We start from the raw sequence: 19,081 nt of genomic DNA, 5'->3' as shown, positions 1-19,081 counted from the left end.
GGAATTTGAACTTTATAATTGACATTATATATATATGTATATAAATAATGTAATAAGAAATAGAAGTTATTTACTTCACTTAAAAGAAATACTCTAATCACCAAAGCTTGTCCAAATCCATACCAACCCAATTCTTATTGATCTGTCCAAACTTTTTCAAGAATGGTATCTTTGAATTTAATCTAAACAAATTAAAAATTTAGATTTTAGTACAAAACATATATCATAATATACACATCCCTAAAGAATATTAAATGTATGTAAAAAAAAAAAAAGAAGAAAACTATTAGGGTTTCCAAAACCATTGTGTCGTTTCATTCTCCTCTTCTGCTCCGATTCTCCTTGATCTTCGTTTCTTTTTACATATCATGGTTTTGTCTAGGGATTCAGAGTCAATGTTCAACTCTGGTTGTGTCCGGCCAAATATAGCAGTTTGCTTTCTAGTTGAGGTGGACACTCAAAACTCCGTAACGAGCCCTTCAAATGTAGTAGAGTTCGATTAGTGATACCCGACCTCCTGGAAGGATCTCCTCCCTACTCAGCTGTTCGTCGGAGAAGGATGAAGAAGTACCGAGGGTCCTTGCGTGATGGAAGCCAAACAACTCTGACCACCTAATATTGGCTTGTAGCAGTATTACTTTGTTTGAGTATATAGATATCCCCTGCTTCTATTGCTTGAAATAGATTATGTGATATTACTCGCATAATGTTGTAATATATAGGGTTTTTCATTCATTCTTCCTCTTTCCTGCGTTTATTGAGTACCATCTTATTTGAAACTCAAAAATTTTCTTAATATCTTTATATTGTTTCAAATAAGATTATTTATTTACTACATTTGGCCCTAATGGAAAAAGTACGGTCTGATTTGACATCCCTTCGTCGGCTCTCCTTTGCATATAACAAAAGTTTGAAATCAAAAACAAGAAACATATTCTTTGTCTGCATACATAGATTATTAAGTGAATATGCTCGATTGGCTAATTACACAAGGCATTGCCCTTCGGATTGTCAATCTTCATCTTACATTAGGGTAGCATCATGAGCCAAAGCATTCACCACCATGCACGGGAAAACCAAGTGAAAAAGAATTCAGTAGAAAATCAAAGTTCTTGCAGCTCACTGTGGAGAAGACCTACAAAGTTTCTTAACATATGCCATACAACTTTAAACAAAATGCTCTATTCTCGCTTCCCCAACTTAGGTAGCAGTTCTCTACTCTTCCATGTGGATGATGCACCTCAGGCTCTCGCCTTTCAGCATGTAATCAAATGCTTTGTTGATCTCCGAGAAAGCGATATTGTGGGTGATGAACTTTTCCAATTCTAGCTCCTGCAACATCAACATAAAGCACAGTTCAGGACATATATATATATATATATGTACATACCACCACAATGAACAAGAACTGGGGATGAGTTTGGCTTTACCTTGTTCATGTATTTTTCAACAACCCCAGGAATATCAGTCCGGGGTTTGTAGTTGCCGAAGAAAGTACCCTTGAGAGTCCTCTCGTTCAGGAAGTTCACTGGATGAGTTTTGAACGCATCGTCTCTGTTTGGCACGCCAACAAGTACAGCAACACCCCAACCCTGACAAGTTGTTTTCAAATTTTAGTTATGCAATCATTTTGGTCGAGAGTAAAGGGAAATAGCCACGGAAGTTCATTACATCATGAACGCATTCAAATGCGGATATCATGGCCTGGATGCTCCCAGTGCACTCGATACTCCGATCCACACCTCCATCGGTCATCTCAGCAATCACCTGATTTATTTAACATGTTTTATTGTAAGCAAAGAAAAATCTAACCAACGAACTTACTAATAAAGTTAGAGAAAAGGTCTCTTAGTAGCCATAATTAACATTCTAGCTCAGCACGACAATAGATTTTGGATTAGATTAAAACATCTTGTGCTCTTCACTGCAACAAAAAAGGACTACGGAAAAGGAATATCTATGTAGAAAAATGATTAGAAGGGAAATGAACCGAACACCCTCTAAATTTGTTAAAACCAACCTCTTGAACAGGTTTGTTGTAGTCTTTAGGATTCACGAACTCTGTTACACCAAATTTCTTGGCTGCCAAAACAAAGTAAATCCCAACATGATAATAAGTAAATTAGAAGCTTCCTTAATTTCAAATAGAGGAAATTCTCAAGTGTATTTACCTTCCTCAAATCTGTTGGGGTTCAAATCAACACCAATGATCCTAGATGCCCCGGAAACCCTTGCCCCTTCAGCAGCCTAGAAATCGTCAGAAAATAGACAGATAAGCACTCATCAACTATTAGAAAGAAGAAAACAAAATTTTTTTTAAGAGAGAAAATTACTGACAGCAAGGCCAACAGCACCCAAGCCAAAGATTGCAACTGTGTCACCCTTTTTGGGTTTGGCAACATTCACAGTGGCACCAAAACCTTCAAGCAGAAGGCAAAGCGATCAGTTCAACATATACTTAACAAGAAGAAATTTACATAAATTAAGGCTTTCAAACAAACCTGTGGATAACCCGCAACTAACAATGCAAACTTTGTCAAGGGGAGCAGCAGGATTGATCTTAGCAACACAGCCGGCATGGACAACAGTGTATTCGCTAAATGTAGAGGTACCAAGAAAGTGGTGTATGGGCTTGCCGTCAATAGAAAACCTGGACTTGCCATCAGAAATCATTACACCCCTTTCAGTGTTGATCCTGAGGAGGTCACACATGTTGCTCTCTTCTGAATGACAGTGACGGCACTCGCCGCATTCCCCTGTGAAGATAGGGAGAACATGGTCTCCAGGTTGGAGATGAGTCACGCCCTCACCAATACTCTCTACAATCCTATATTGTACAATGTTACCAACAACTCATTAGTACTAAAATCCACTAAAAGTTGATTTTATCACAAGTCAATCACAACCTAACTACCCGAAATCATATTCTCACGTGACTTAATTACCAACAAAATATATCACATACACTTGAATGTTGATCTGAAAACAAATTTGAAATAATAAATAAAATAAAGGTGGCTCCACTTACCCTGCAGCTTCATGACCAAATATGCGAGGAAACAATGGTGCTTGCCCCTGCAAAATGCAGAAATACAGATCAAGTCATTGGAGTGCATCACGACAAGACGAAAACTCACGAGAAGAAACAATTAATGCATGCAACAGAGGCCAAAGATTATAGGTTACAAAATCGAGATCTGAGAGATGCTTTGAAGAAGATAAGGAAGGTCAGGAATGTGGTTTGAACTATCTAACAACTCAGCTGGAGAATAACAAATAGGAAAAATTACCTTGGCCTCCCAGAAGTAAACATCAGTATGGCACAAGGAAGTGAAAAGGATTTTCAAACGAACTTCATTTTGTTGTGGTGGTGCGACCTCCACTTCCTCCATCACTAGCGGCTTCCCCGCCTCCCATGCAACAGCAGCTACAACCGACACGGCAAACCAATCAGACAAATTAACCGCAAGCAAGCAAGAATTACATAAACTAATTCCTTTTAAAATTCTCTAATATCCTAAGTTAAAGAAACACTTGAAGAGATTTGAAGATTTTCCCATTAAACGCTCAGGCAGATGAAGATTTTCCCTTCACCAACAACATTTTGATCAACGAGTACACAGAGACATCACCAACACATGATCATAAGAAAGAAGATCAAAGGCCACAAGTGAAAAAATAAACCGACATAAGAATCAACGAATAAATAGGAAGCAAGACGCAGATCAAACACGAGCAGCTCCTGACTGAGCGGGAGGAAACGAGATGGATGAAAAGAAAAGAAAAGGAAAAAAAGTGAAAACGGTGAAGCTGTTGGAGATTTACCTCTGCAACAAATGACCTGACCAGCAGCAGACATGGCTTGTTGATTGTGACGACGATGATGTAAAGGAATGAATGAAGATTAAAGGATTAAGTGAAGATTTTCCGTGGAGAAAGAGGTAGGTGGTTAGGTGGTATTTATAGTGTATCCAAAACAAGTGAGGGTGAAATCAGAGGGAGGAGAAAACCAGATGGGAATGGAATTTAAGGAAAGGTTAGGCGGTTCCGGTGGATTATGTTGTATTTTTGGAAACCAGGGGGCGCCTTGGATTCCAACGAGCCGCCACGTGTAATTCGACATTTTGACCTTTTCCAGTCTCCCCTATTTTCTCTCCTTTTAAGAGACTCTTTTGCCCCCTTAACTGTTCACACAGACAAAAGAAGAAAAAACACATTTCCATGCCCATCCAAAATTGCTCCCCCAGATTATATGTAATGTAAGTCAATACAACTATGCATATATGATTTCCAACCCACTGCAGCAACACATCATAATATGTCTTATTCTTAAACAAAATTCAAAGCGTTTGAAATTGTGAGTTTTAGCTACAAGACAAAAAAAAACGTAGACGATAGTTAGCATCATCGACCTTTCACCGAAAATGATGTCTATGAACGGTGAAGCTTTATCTTATAACCTGATTTTTCTTTTCTTTTTTTTTTTTTGAGTAATTTAAAGTTGCTTCATCAATTGGGCAACAAAATTTAGTTTGGACGGCCCATTTACCGATTGACTGGGCTAAGCCTACGAACCCAGTTGATATTACACCAATCAAATTGCTTCATAAAATTCCTAAAATTTTATGTTATATATTATATTCTAATTATATTATTATTTATTATATAATAATACATTTAAATAAAGATAGTTTGGGTATTTTATTAGTTGACTTGTTGACTTATAATCCACTGCCATGACTCACTCCAACTGCATATATATATATATATATATATATATATGAATGCTCCTGCAACTCTGACCAATCCTATATATTTAATCAAAATGTCTCCGAAAGCATCTTGTTGATTTAGAGTATAGATCTGTTAAAGCAATAAAATCAGCTGGTTCCGCTAATAATATACATGGAGTTATTCGTATGGAAACATGCCAGACATCTACCCTCTTCGAGCACCGAACCAGTATATATATACATATATATATAATGATGCAGTGGCGAAGAAGGAGCATGTTATAAGGCCGATCATCCATGTGTACGGTAATGTTATATTCGCAAAGCTCGTTTCTTGTAAAACGTGTCAACATCATCTATAAGAAACTCCTTCCTTTCCTTTTTCTACCTTGCGATCGCTTGGAGATTTTCAAGGAAAAAACAATGGCTGGAATAGGCGAGTTGCCGGTGCCGGGAAATGCATACACGCCTGTGCATAACCCGGTCGTGGTGGTCGGGCCACAGTTCGTGGCACCGTACCCGATTGACTTAGTCCTCTCAAAGAAGCTATTCAAACTCGGAGAAGGCCATTTTGATATCACCGACGTTAATGGCACCCAAATCTTCACCCTTCGGAATAAATTTTTCAGCATCCGCGATCGCCGTACTTTGCTCGATGCCTGCGGTTCTCCCCTCCTCACTCTCCAACAAAAGGTTAAAAATTTATTCTTGTTTTCTTGTGGGTAAATTTGTATTCATGCATGCATATGATTTCGACGTTGAAAAACTTCTCAATACGGTGATTTAGATATTGACTGCGCACAGGAGGTGGCAAGTTTATAGGGGAGAGAGCACGAACCCTAAAGATTTAATTTTTAGTGCAAAAAAGTCATCGTTGATTCAATTCAAGACGGAATTGAATGTTTTCTTGGCCCAAAATTCAAGTGAATCAGCTTATGATTTCAAGGTGAAAGGTAGCTGGCTTGAACGATCATGCACTGTTCATATTGGGAATTCCAACACCGTTATCGGACAAGTAAGTACATCTTAGAAAACCCATTATATATATATATATAATATATATATCATATAAGAATTCTAATTTATTGGTGAAATCGGGTTTTTCTTAATTTCAATGCAGATGCACAAGAAGCACAGTATTCAGAGCATTGTATTTGATAAAGATACCTTCGCCATCACTGCGTACCCCCATGTTGATTACGCTTTTATAGTGGCTCTTGTGATAATTCTTTACGAGATCAATGAGGATCGCAATGGCGAGGACTAAATAGCACATATATATATATATATATATAAACACACATGTTTCTCTCTTAATTTCTTCTCCTTTGCTGAATGTAAAAACCGGAAAGAAAAAGAAAGGAAACAAGAACATTTATGTTGCTAGACTTAATAAAAATGAAAGTATTTGGTTAATATCTTTTTTGTTGTTGCTCATTCGTTGTTTTCTTTTTAATTTGTTTGGCCAAAAGCATAGTCCGAAAGAAAAAAAGTATAATTATAGATTGACATTAAATGAATAATTATTTGCTTTATTAAATTTTTTAGTTATGAAGCTTATAAATTTATCACTTGTTTTAATTTTTATTGATACATTAATTATTTTAATTAAAAATAATTTAAAAAAAAAATTAGTGTAATTCTATAAAGAAATTGGACTGCCAAGAGTTCCAAATTTAAAATTTCAGAGAGATAAACATGGATTAAAACCGTTGGTTGTATCGGTGCAATTTCATATAATTAAAATACCAACAATTTTGGTCCAGTTTCGGACCGCTTGACCCTCGTCTCTCCCCGCTCCTCGGCCTTTTTCCTCTCTCCGCCGTGCTCCATCTCTACCACCGTTCAACAATTCTGCGCAAGGCGCTCAGCCTCTAAACCCGCAGATTGCTTCTGTATACTTCTCATCTGACCGGAGCGAACCCTAACCGCTCCACTACCGCGCCCATTCCTTACCCTAGAACGCTCGACGACTCTACATCTCTGCTCAACCTGTTGGAAATTCTCAAGTTCGCTGCCGCTCCGCTTAACGTTTGATCACCTGGTTTCCCGTGTGTGTGCTGGCTATCGCCGTGAACGGTAAAACCATCTTCACCTCAGTATTGATCACCTTCGCCTCACGATCCTCGTGATGTTTGGTTTGGTTAATAATATCATCCACTGATTTTTCATGATGACATCCATTGGATCCGTGATCGAGATTTTCACTTTTACCTTCTCTTCTTTCATTTTTAATTATTTATTGTCATTGTGAGCTGAATTTGTAGGTATAGTCAAGTTTGCGTATAGATGTTACTTTGGTCTTTCTTGTAAGGTGCTCGATAAAAAGCCTTCGATGTTGTTTCTACGATTTGAAGGAGACGTATTTCTCTGTCCTTGATTTTAGGTTGCCGTTTTCATTTACTCTTGGTGAACCACAAATGGTGTTCCTGTTAATTGCGTTTATTCTCTGTTTTGAGGCTGCTCTCTGCATTTTCATTCTCATTCCTTTTATTTATTTGTCTTTTCTTTTTTCAGTCTTTGATAGCTTCATTTGCACGAGAATTTGGTGTTTCAGGAATTATGAGTGGCGGGAGCTGTTTGGTTTAGCTTTCCGAAATTTGTCAATGCCTTTTCATCTCTTCCACTTCTTGTTTTTTAGTTATCAAAGCAGTATAAGATAAAATTGGTATTCTGTAGGAACCCTATGCTCCTCATGCGTGTTTAGCTCTTGCCTTTATTGGTTAGGTTATCATCTTTTATTTTTTTTGACAGATTTAATCACAATTGAACCTTCATTACTAATTAGATTCCTTTTTTGTTTTCAATGTCCTTGGTTTATGGTTCCATGATCATACCAAATGGTAAATGCTGGAACATTTCCTAGTTATCCATTTAGTAGCTTCAAACAAATTTTCTCATATTTGGCCTTGGGATAGGCTGCGCATCTGTAGATCTCCTATGGCTCAATCTTTGCGGGAATAATTGGTCTTAGCTTATTTCATGGTTGTTCTGGTCAAGGCCCTCTCTTCCGTTCAAACATTATCTTTTCTTTCTTTTTATTTCTCTTGTTGGTAATGGTTAGAATGTTGGCTTCAACCTTTTTTTTTGGGGGGGGGGGGCTCTTATCTCAACAATATTCCCAGCATTTTTTGCTGTTGTTAGAAGTAAGGAGGTCACTGTTATGCAGTCCTTGGTGGGGTCCAGTGGTAATGAGGCTTGATGTCTAGAGTTGACTAGGATTTTGAAGGATTGAAAGATCGCAGATATATGAAGTTTATGGAATCAATCTCAGTGGTTAAAGTAAATTATTCGAAAGTTGACACTCCCATGTGGAAGTTAAGTGTGTAGAGTGTCTTCCCCGGTGGAGTCACACAATGGTGCAATGGGGTGATGAAGAGGGAGGATTTTCCAGCTAAATATATTTGGAAGGTTAACATGACACCAAGGGGGTTTTCTTGGGAAGCAGCATGGGAGAGTACTCTAACCTTGGATTAGGAGGGAAAAAATTCTTAGCGAATGGATGCTTCTTGTGCAAAAGCTATGCAAAATCTTGTAACCATATTCTTTTGTGGTGTTTGTTTGCATGCCAGCTTTGTATTGGTGTATGGGTCATTGAGGCTGAATTGGGTTATTATGGGTTCGGTTTAAGGAGAAGCTCCTTTATTGGAGGGACATTCACGGAGATAAGAGATTAAGACTTATCCCTCTAGTTACTTTCTGGCTTATATGCAAAGAAAGGAACTGAAGGACTTTTTAGGGCATTGACCCTAATTTTGATAGTTTCAAGGATTTTTTGTTCCAAACCTTAAGCTTTTTTATAAGGGGCCATCCAATTTATTCTAATGAGGGGCTAGGGATCAAACAGATATTTTGTTAGATTTGTAAATTTTTTGTATATGAGTTGGACTCCTCAGTGCCATAAATATAATTCATAATTTACTTCAAAAAAAATCTGTACATCTTTCTTCTTGATTATTCATTTTGGTATGTTATTCCATTTCAGTGTGCATTGTTATATGTGCACATGGCTTTTTTCACAAGTTGAAAAATACAGTGAAAGCAGATTTAAGGGGTTCGTTTTCCACATTCCCTAATATGAGTTATAAATATGAAGTTTAATACTTTTTTTTGGTAAATGTACTTAGGGATGCATGCCCTGTAGTTAGAACCGAATTATTTTTGCCCTAGTTAATTATTCTACACGATATGATGAGTGCCTGCCACCTTTCTTTCTTGTTTCAGTTACTTTAAAACCTTTCCTCTGTATGTTGATCAGCCTGTAGGTCTCCAAAATCTTAATAATTGAATAAGTAGCAACTCTATTTTGTTTTATTTATAGACATTTGAGTGGCTAAAGTTATATGAGTTAATTTGAATGATTTGTACCTTTCTTGCTGTTATTTTCTTCTGTTAAACTTGGTGATTTATGTTGGGAATTAATTTTTCAATTGATTTTAGGAAAAAACATGGTGTTGGGGTTAATTAATGCGAATCCTGTTGTATACGAAAAGAAAGAGCGGCGGGTTCGAAGTGTTCCATGTGATACCGATGAATATGCAGTTGAAGCGATTGATCAACTAGAGATCTTTGATATCCTTTTCTCAAAGTTTCAATTAGATTTTCTTATTCTGTTTTTTAATGTTAATTGTGTGAATAGAGACTTTTAATTGTGTTTAGTTCCTTTATTTTTAATTCATTGCAAGAGAGAAGGTCAACAAAGACCTTTACTTTGTGAAGTTCATAGGCTTGGATATTGTGATGCATTGTACTATGAGAGAAGTGGGTTTGAGCCATTGCTGTTAAAATTTGTCTTGTGTACAAAGGAGGAACTTTGAAAAGGCTACATCTTTGCTAAAACCTATCCTCACTTTATTTGAAATGACTAAAACTAATTCGGCAATGTCCATCAAGTATGTTACTGCTACAGTTTTATTGGTAAATTGAGCGAGGTTCAGGGACATGATTATGCTTATGATATTAGGGTATTAGCAACATGCTGTTGTTGGAAAATGTTTCATATAAAGCAATTATGCATCATAACTTTTGGTGTCTTGGAGATGTGTGAATCAACATATAAGTATGTTATTATTTATATTACTGTTTTTTTTTTAAATCATCTATGTGTATGCTCAAAGTTTACATATTATTGATGTAGCATGTTTTTTGAGAGAGTTTTTTTTTTAGATAACATATTACTCATGTAGTATTGAAAGGTCATATACATGTACCATTAGTTGTGGGGGCTGCTTAACAGTGGAACTGTAAGGAATAGGTAGCAACTTAGGAAATCGAAGTATCTAAAATTAGGGCATGTGTTGAGGCTGAGAAGTATGTAGCTTCTATCTGTCAGTGCAAAACTGTAGGGAATGAGATAAAACCAAGTTAAATCACTTGCAGGATGGGAGGCTTTGACTACCTTCAAGAATTGTCATCATGCCCTTAGCCAGTTTGATATTATTATTTATTTTTTTGAAATAAAAGTGTAGTAAGGTATAATATTAACAATGGTATCAAGTGTGTACCACTCGTGTACAAAAATATTTACTAATCAATCAAGTGGTCAATGACATTCCCAAAATCTTCAATCCTATTAATATCATGACTCAAAATTATGGAACCAAAAACATGAATCCATTTATCTCTAATATTAACAACCTCCCTCTCAATATCCTCAAAAAGTTTAGCATTTCTCTCATTCCAAACCACCCAAAAGATAGATAAAGGGATAAGAGTAAGTAAGTTTTCTTTTTACACAAACCAGCCAACGCTCATAGCTCATCTCTCACAGAACCCACAATAACTCAATTGATCTCCAAGAGCCCGTAGATGATATCCTCAAAAAGTTTAGCATTTCTCTCATTCCAAACCACCCAAAAGTAGATAAAGGGATTAAGAGTAAGTAAGTTTTCTTTTTACACAAACCAGCCAACGCTCATAGCTCATCTCTCACAGAACCCACAATAACTCAATTGATCTCCAAGAGCCCGTAGATGATAGTCCATATATTATAAATTGTTGGGCACCAAAGCAGGATATGACTATAAGATTCTGCACTTATCTCAAAAAATAAGAAGCACCAATTAACTATAATTTTACCCCTCCCCATCAATCTGTCAATAGTCACAATTCTTTCTCTACATGTCTCCCAAGCAAAAAAAGTGACTCCTCAAGGGGCCTTCGTCTTCCAAATCTGTTTAGTCGGGAAATGAGAGATACCCCTTCCATCTCCACTAACTAACTGCTTGTCGAACGACTTGACTGAAAAGTTCCCTTGTTTTCTCAATTTCCACATCAATTGATCCCTGTGGTTATTTAATTTGATCTGAGATAGGAGTAGAAGTAATTCTTAATATTTATCAATGTTTCAATCATTGAGATTTCTAATAACATTCACATTCCAATTGTTACCCCCCCCCCCCCCCCCCCCCCCCCAACATCTGAATAAGCCTCCTCCACAACCATGTCTCTAGCATGTGCAATGGCAAAAATCTTCGGGACACAATCTTTAAGTTTGAAATCACCAATCTACTCATCCTCTTAAAACTGGATCCTATCGCCTTTTCCAATCTTCCATATAGTACGTTCAAGAAATTTGTGTTTTCCCATGCTAATTTTCTTCCATAAGTTCCTCCCATGTGGTCTATTAACCTCTCTAGCTGATCCCCCCACATCTTCCAAACCCCATCGAGCCTCCATCACACTTTTCCACAATCTCCCATCCTCTCTATTCTATCTCCAAAGGCATTACCTTGAAGAGCAATGTTTGTCTTCGCAATTGATCTCAACCCAAGACCCCCTTCAGTGAAAGGTCTTTTAAAATTTTCCCACTTCACTAGGTGGTATCTTCTGTTTCCCTCTTCATCACCCCACAAAAAAAAAGCATTGAATTTTTTCCATTTTTCTAGCAATCTTGACAGGTACAGTCAGAACTGATAAGAAATAGACAAGACAATTGGCCAAAGTGCTCTTGATTAAGGTAAGCCTCCCACTCTTAGATAAGAAACTCTTCTTCCACCTCGCAAGTCTTCTCTCAATTTGATATTATTTATGTTCTAGTTTTCAGACAATTTGAAGATAAGTCTATTCCTATGACTGCCTTGTTGCTCTTGGTTTCATGGCCTTGACATCTAAGCGCTTCAGTGATCAACACTTTGCTCATTGGGACAAAAGATGAATTTCTTTTGAAGCAACTGAAGCTATTTTATGTTCTTACTGATGATTGGCTAGGAACTCTTTTAAGTCCTAATGCAACTATGACATAAATTAATGAAGCTATTACTGTAGTACAGAAACGGAGTGATGATATCTCTGTTGTCAGAACATCCTTAATTCTTTCCCTGATTCTCTCTATGATCAATATTCAAAGAAAACAAAGAATGATAGGAGGTTTTTGGGACTCCTCGAAGATTGCTTATGCTGCAGAACTAGAATCCAAGAAGTTCTATGTCCGCAATTGTTTAGACTTCAAGATTAACAAACAACCTATTCTTGGTCAGGTTGGAGATCTAAAAAAACAGCTGATTCAATATCTTTTACTGGAATGAAGATGGAAGAAAGATTTAATGTTGATGTTATAGTCTCCAAGTTGTCCCCATCTTTGAATGATTATCACACTAAGCTTATGCATGGTAGAGAAGATATCCCTTAGTATGCTAGTATGTCACTTCCTTATTTTCCTCTAAAGAAATGTTGTTACATTGCTTGGAAGTTGAAAAGAATGAACTAGAAAAGAACTTAGAGCAACCTATTCAACATGAAGATATGTATATAGCAACAGTTGTTAGACCTTGTTTAGCCGTCCACTAAAAGATTATGTTTTTTTTCCCCCTGAATTATGTTCAGATCAATTTAGGTCAAGTGGCTGATCTTTTGCATAGTTTATGGGGAAATTGGAGGCAAGATAAAGTTTCAATGTCGATCATCAAAATGTTATTGGGGGTCAAATATAACAAGTTGTATGTTCTTAATTTCCTTTTGGAAACTTTTGATAAATTTAACTGTTTCTTTTAAGCATCATCACAAGTGTGATAGAATCCTTTATTGTTTTGTAAGAAATTATATATAGAAGTTGTATAGCATGTTTATGTTCTTAACATTCTTAAATCATATTAGAGATATAAAAGATCCTGAGCATCCTTACTCTTTGGAAGAGCTCAAAGTAATAACAGAAGATGCCATTGAAGTGGATGACAAACGTAGCTATGTTAGGTAAAAACGAAACTCTGAAACTTGTATTTTCTTCTTTTTGCATTTTATAATTTATTTTGAAAATTATAATCTAATTTGTATATGATGACACTTTTTTCTGTGGTAAAAAAAACTCTTCATTAGGGTTACATTTACACCAACGGTTGAACATTGTAGTATGGCAACGGTTATCGGTCTTTGCTTGCGAGTGAAACTTATGAGGAGCCTTCCTTCTCGTTACAAGGTATTTACTGGGGAAACACATACTTATCATTAGAATCCACTCATTATACTTTTTGAAACATTGAATATTATTGTTTCTTAACGTGCCAAAAGAAGTAACCTTAATTTTTTAAATGTTGTTGTTTGCATAAAATATTGTTAGTGAAGTAAAAGGAAGTAATATTTGGAAATCCATGTAGGTATCCAAGTTGTTCTCTCCGTCACTAAACTGGTTTTCTAGTTTCAGTCTTTTTCTTTTGAAATATATTCTAGTTTCAGTCTTGATGATGCTTTTGCATTTCAGAGGCATGATAAATGCAAATTATAACAAAGCATTGGTAGAGACTTAAGGCCATAGTATTGCACATTTTTGCGCACATGAAACTGTATTTCCAAGCAGCTGGGATAAAATATTGGGAATATGTGTTTGATTGCATTAAGTCAGTGCATCAATAAAAAACTCTTGGTTGTAAAAAATTGATCTTTCACTAATCTTGGATCTACTTCACAGAATTGTTTGTTAAGAAAACTACTTTGATGTAGGACAAACTAGGGATCAATTTGCCTACTAGTGGAGGGAGTTAACCTATATATTATACCTGGGGTTGATTGCATCAAGCAACTAAGATATTGAAAAAATTCTTAGGATAACTATTCAGTAGCTAATAGCTGTCTTGTAAGAAAAATTATGGGCTATTAATAGTGCTCTAAATTAATTCTAATTCAACTATGAATAAGAAATGCTAATAAGAAAGGATTTAAAGCATAAGACTCCGCCTTGACTTTTGAAGAGCCAAACAATAAAGCTGATCTTTGAATTTTCCAGAAATATTTGGTAAACATCGCAATTGATCATCTACATTGGAAGCAAAAATGTTAGAGAAGAAAATGGATAGGAGTAGGAGATGCTACAGATAAGATGCTATGAGTTGAGAAGCTTATGTCTCATTACCCCTGCATAGATCTAGGAAGGAAGATCTTAATCTATTTCAAAATCTTTGCTTTTCATGAGCATCTCCTGGATTTTGTTTCTCTATTCTAATAGGATTATCAAAATTTGATATTGATGGGAACCATTCTTCAAAATGTTTTTTTTCACCTCTTTGGCTTTACTTTAACTATTGGGAGCTTGTAGGTTTTAATGAGTTTGAGTTCCCTAGTTTCTTTGCAACCTTGTTTTCTCCTTTTTATTGCTTATCCTTAAGATGGAAAAGGTAGTTTACATTAAGGATTTAAGACAAATCAGTTTAATGGGATGCATTTGCAAGCTTATTGCCAAATTCCTCGCTAGAAGGTTGAGTCAAGGCAGGGTCTAAACAAGGGGGCTTGGGTCTAAGGTCCATTACAGAGATGAATGTGGCACTTCAAGGCAAATGGATGTGGAGGTTCTTACGGGAGGATGACAGAATGTGGAAAACCGTTATTGAGGCTCGATGGGGAAGGATTAAGGGGAGAGAGGATAGGAGACAAAGGCTGAGGCGGCATGGGGCAGGGCTTTGGAGGAGGATTTTGATGGATAGGTATAAAATGCAAGATTGCGTTCAATGGAGGTTAGGGAGGGGAAATAGAATTCACTTTTGGTTGGATGAGGAGGTGATAGATGGTAGGTTGAAGAATCAATTTCCGAGAATATATGCCATTGCCCAATCAAAAAACATGTTTATTGAAGATCCGTATAGAGTTACCAATGGCAATAGTAAATGGATTGTGAATGTGAACAGGAACCTAAATGACGTGGAAGAATATGAAGCTATGCTTTTACTTCTTTCGACATTACATGTGAATGAAGGTATGGATCAGATTGAATGGAAACTGAAACAGAATGGGGAATTTACTGTTAAGTCTTATTATAAATATCTCTTGAACCTCTGCTGAATGAGGTCCCAATCTGTCTCACCAAATTTGGAAAGTGAAGGCGCCTCCAAGGATAGCTTTTTTTTACCCGAGAGGCGAGTCAGGAGTGCATATTGACAATTGACAAACTTATGGGAAGAGGCAAAATAATGATAAATGGGTGCTACATGTGTAAGAAAGTTGCTGAATCATGTAATCATCTTCTACTATGGTGCCCGGTAGCTTATGAATTATGGGCAACTGTTTACGGTCTGCTAGGGGTAAATTGGGTTGTGGCGGGGTCGGTAAAAGATGAACTATGGGCTTGGGAAGGATTATGTGCAGAGAGACCATGTATAAATTTTATTCCATTTGCTGTATTTTGGGTATTATGGAAAGAGAGAAATAGTAGGGCTTTTGAGGGTATTGAAGGTGAGATACCCAAAATAAGGGATAGATGGTTGCATTTTTTTGGATCCGTGTTTTTGGGGCATGATATTATAGGGATGGAGGATTTTGGAAGAGTTTTCGATATTCTTACACAATTGTAAACTTTTAGCATACGCATGACAGCTCCTTGGTACTGTGTGAATATCATTCTTTACACTTTTTTTTTTCAAAAAAAGATTGAGTCAAGGCGGTTGAGAGAGTTGTGGAGGAAGCTCAACATGCTTTAATGGGAGGTAGGCAAATTTTAGATACTACCCTTATTACCAATGAGATGGTTGTTGCAACTGCTTAAAGTAGTGACCCAGGATGATTTGTAGGATCGGTGAGAGATGAATTATGGGATTGTGAAAGAATCAATAAGGGGGAAAAATTGTAAATCTCATACCACTTGCTATTTTTCGGTTTGTTTGGAAAGAAAGAAATTAGAGAGCTTTTGAGAGGATTGAAGGAGAGATAACTTAGATTAGGAATAAGATAGTTACATTATATAGGCTTTCTAAACTTAGGTCATGATAGTAATAAGGTGTAGGATTTTGGAGATTTTATAGAAATATTGACTGATTTGTAAATATTTTTGTACATGAGTGACATTCCTTTGGTGTCAATATGGCAATATACACTATACACTATACTTTTTATTTAAAAAAAAACCAAAAGACTGGTAGAGATCTTAAGACTTGGTTTTTTGTGGCTAGTAGTTAATATTTTTATAGTGATATATTGAAATGGGGCGTCAACCCATGTACAAAAGGATTTACAAGTCAATTAATATATCTACAATTGACCCTAAATCATCATAATGGTTGATGCTATGTTCTAGTATTATGGAACCATTTGTTCAAAATATTACTAAAATTGTCTTCTTTTTTCCTGTTTTTCAAGAACTTCCATCTTGTTTGTCTTTCTTTTCCTTTTTTGAAAAAGAAACAAAAGCATGTTAACATAACAATAACAAGTATATCTGTTAGAAAACTATTTGTCCAATTTGGAAAACATCGAAAAACATGTTTTGTGATTTTCTTAGAAATTCAGAACCAAATTAAATTTTCTGAAACTAAACAACATTTAGTTTCTTGATATTTTCCGCTACACTCCCTGTTTAGTTAAGTAAAAATGCCACTGAAAATGAGGAAAAAACATACCAGCCAATGTCCGAATTATTGCAGAAAAAGCAAGCATTAACTAATGGCCACAGAAAATAGAGTAAAAAATTCAGATTAATCCCTCTTACTATTTTCTGAGTTACTTGGAAAGAAATGAACAATAAAACTTTTAAAGAAATTTCCTATAACTAGACTACCCCTAAAAATTCAGAAAGAAATGAACTTGCTGAGTAAGCAGGACATAGACATGGAAAATACAGACGGCATAATATTCCAAGAAATCATTTGTTCTCTAATTTTAGTCCTACCTAAGTACCTATTTCTTGCTTGCATAGAATTGATGAGCATCTTCGGGAGTCGTGGTCCATTGTTATTCCGCAGTTCCTGTGCTTTTTTTTTTTCTCCTTTTTAATAATATTATTCTTTTAGGTGGACATAAGGGTTGCACCTGGAACTCATGCAACTGAAGCTGCAGGTATGCTTCTCGCTCTATCCATGGGTGTGTGTGTGTGTGTTTATGCACTTGTCCACTTGTTTGTCTTGTGCACATGTTTGTGTTAATTGGTAGGGAGAGTTTTGTATAGACATTAGAATAGTGATTGTGGGTTGGGAGATGTATCGTTTTTATTATTATTATTTTTTTTGCTCGTATAATGCGGTTATGCTCGAATTCTTTATGCATGTAGGGAGAAAGGTCTGTTGGTGTTCCTCTTTCACCATTTTCCTTTGGTCCGGGTGAAGGGACAAATTTGTTCTTTAAATACTAGCTACTGGATTTCAGATATGGATGTCTAGTTGGATAAAGTACCTCTTAACGGGGTCTAGGATTCTTTGCTAAATTATATATCTAAATTATCCATTGGTCTCGTGCCTTCTTTTACTTTTATCTTAATGCAGTTAATAAGCAACTCAATGATAAAGAACGTGTGGCAGCAGCTTTGGAGAACCCAAACCTTGTGGACATGGTTGATGAATGCCTGGCTCCATCATACGGTTGAACATCCTTCAAGTCAGAACTTCTGGTTCACACTATACATTTTTTATTTCCACAATTTAGGGCGTATTTAGTTGATCTTAAGATAAAAGCATAACTTTGGAAAGAACACAGGGTATTATTATTTTTTCTCACTAGGATTTAATCTGCTTTTTCTCATTAGGGTTTTTGTTAGGCTCTGTATAATTAATTCCTTGCTCTCTCGCATCTCTATGTGAGGGCATACCGACTTAAATCTGAATAGTTTTTATTTTTAAAATTAAAAAAAAAAAGTTTAAAATAAGGTTGAATTGTGTTTGAAAAGCAGTGAGATTTTGTGATTTTTATTTAGGGAAGAAGGACAGTTTAGTGGTTAAGAAAAGTCATAAATGTAGACAAAGGTTCCATGTGTTGGCAAGCAGAGAGTTTAGGATATGATATTCTCTTTTGAAATCCATGTCCTTCCCCCAAATGAAGTGGAAAGGAAAAAGATAAAAAGACTATTATTAGTCTTTATTTTGGGACATACTGTAATTTGATTTTTATTTATTTATTTATTTATAATTTCCTTTTTAATTTACAAATTTGTTTTGATATATATTTCTTACAGAAATAACAAAAATTTGTTGTGTGGATAAAAAAAAAAAAAAAAAAAAAAAAACTTTAAAAGTACAAGTTTCTTATTAAACGTCTTCTCGCAAAAAGTTTCTTCTTAAACTTGAATTAAGATTTGAAATTTAAAATTTTAACAAAAATTTTAAAATTCACTATTCTATATATATATATATATAATTTTTTTTTTTCTAAATATTTATTATTATATTGAAATAAAATAATATATATGTATGTATGTATGTATATATATGGAACAGGGAGATGAATGGGTATTATATTTGGTTCATTCATAAGCTGTTCCACGGAAGCAAGGCATGGAGTTTGGTGTTGGTTGTGGGGGAATCATTCTTCAGTTTGTAATTAGTCAACTAATCATCAATGAATTAGCATGTCTAAGTGCTTTACAGCAGTCATGATTTTTCATTCTTTTGCTACATACAAAGTGCTCTACCTGTCATTACCAACACCTAAAGTAATGGCCGACCTCAAAAAATTCTCATAAATTAATTAATTCCCACCATTTGCTCTAAACTATTCTACACCCACACACATATATATATAATCACAAATTCAAACATTATTAAATACATATAACTTGCTTTTTTTTTTATAGGTTTACTGTGAATGTATAATTAAAAATTTAACTGATTAATGTATTATTAAAAATACCTTGTTGGAGTTAATCTCGCTAATTCTTTTATGTTTTTAAATAAAATAAATATTTTTAAATAATTAAATTTAATTAAAATTGAAGTACTCACAAAAAATTAAAATGGTATTTTTTTTTTAATTAACAGAACTTAATTAATATTATGTATAATATATATATATATATATATATCACTAATTACTAAATGATTAATGTAAAATGGTAGTTGAAGTGTAGACTAATCAAAACAAAATCACCCATCATTTATCATGTCTGTATAATATATAATAATATACATCAGTCACCCTACCCTCTTGCTGCATGCAATGATCTC

The 19,081-nt window shown here is 35.4% G+C and overlaps 3 protein-coding genes across 4 annotated transcripts; 2 read left to right on the top strand and 1 right to left on the bottom strand.

Moving 5' to 3' along the window:
- Window positions 1–909: 909 nt before the first annotated feature.
- Window positions 910–4,018, bottom strand: ADH1 (alcohol dehydrogenase 1). Its single transcript, XM_022042917.2, has 10 exons — window positions 3,826–4,018; window positions 3,291–3,427; window positions 3,029–3,075; window positions 2,502–2,827; window positions 2,338–2,420; window positions 2,172–2,247; window positions 2,021–2,082; window positions 1,672–1,767; window positions 1,431–1,592; window positions 910–1,332 (listed from the first exon to the last, which is right to left on the bottom strand). The coding sequence occupies exons 1-10, from the start codon at window positions 3,857–3,859 to the stop codon at window positions 1,216–1,218; spliced, it is 1,140 nt and encodes a 379-aa protein (XP_021898609.1). The 5' UTR covers window positions 3,860–4,018; the 3' UTR covers window positions 910–1,215.
- Window positions 4,019–5,076: 1,058 nt separating this feature from the next.
- On the top strand, window positions 5,077–6,153 carry LOC110815160 (protein LURP-one-related 10-like). Its single transcript, XM_022042823.2, has 3 exons — window positions 5,077–5,426; window positions 5,521–5,748; window positions 5,854–6,153. The coding sequence occupies exons 1-3, from the start codon at window positions 5,157–5,159 to the stop codon at window positions 5,998–6,000; spliced, it is 645 nt and encodes a 214-aa protein (XP_021898515.1). The 5' UTR covers window positions 5,077–5,156; the 3' UTR covers window positions 6,001–6,153.
- Window positions 6,154–6,423: 270 nt separating this feature from the next.
- AE7 (MIP18 family protein (DUF59)) lies at window positions 6,424–17,901 on the top strand. Of its 2 annotated transcripts, XM_088223456.1 has the most exons (6): window positions 6,424–6,812; window positions 9,174–9,307; window positions 12,820–12,923; window positions 13,047–13,146; window positions 16,940–16,985; window positions 17,408–17,901. In XM_088223456.1, the coding sequence occupies exons 2-6, from the start codon at window positions 9,182–9,184 to the stop codon at window positions 17,506–17,508; spliced, it is 477 nt and encodes a 158-aa protein (XP_088079582.1). In that variant the 5' UTR covers window positions 6,424–6,812; window positions 9,174–9,181; the 3' UTR covers window positions 17,509–17,901. The 2 variants fall into 2 exon arrangements, with proteins under 2 accessions (XP_088079582.1, XP_088079585.1); XM_088223459.1 differs by lacking the exons at window positions 6,424–6,812; window positions 9,174–9,307 and adding an exon at window positions 12,558–12,670 and having other exon boundaries at window positions 12,828–12,923.
- Window positions 17,902–19,081: the final 1,180 nt, after the last annotated feature.

The sequence above is a fragment of the Carica papaya genome, chromosome 1, assembly GCF_054855325.1.
Source record: "Carica papaya isolate Zhongbai chromosome 1, ASM5485532v1, whole genome shotgun sequence".
In the NCBI taxonomy this organism is placed as follows: domain Eukaryota; kingdom Viridiplantae; phylum Streptophyta; class Magnoliopsida; order Brassicales; family Caricaceae; genus Carica; species Carica papaya.
This window is presented reverse-complemented; position numbering and strand designations above follow the sequence as displayed.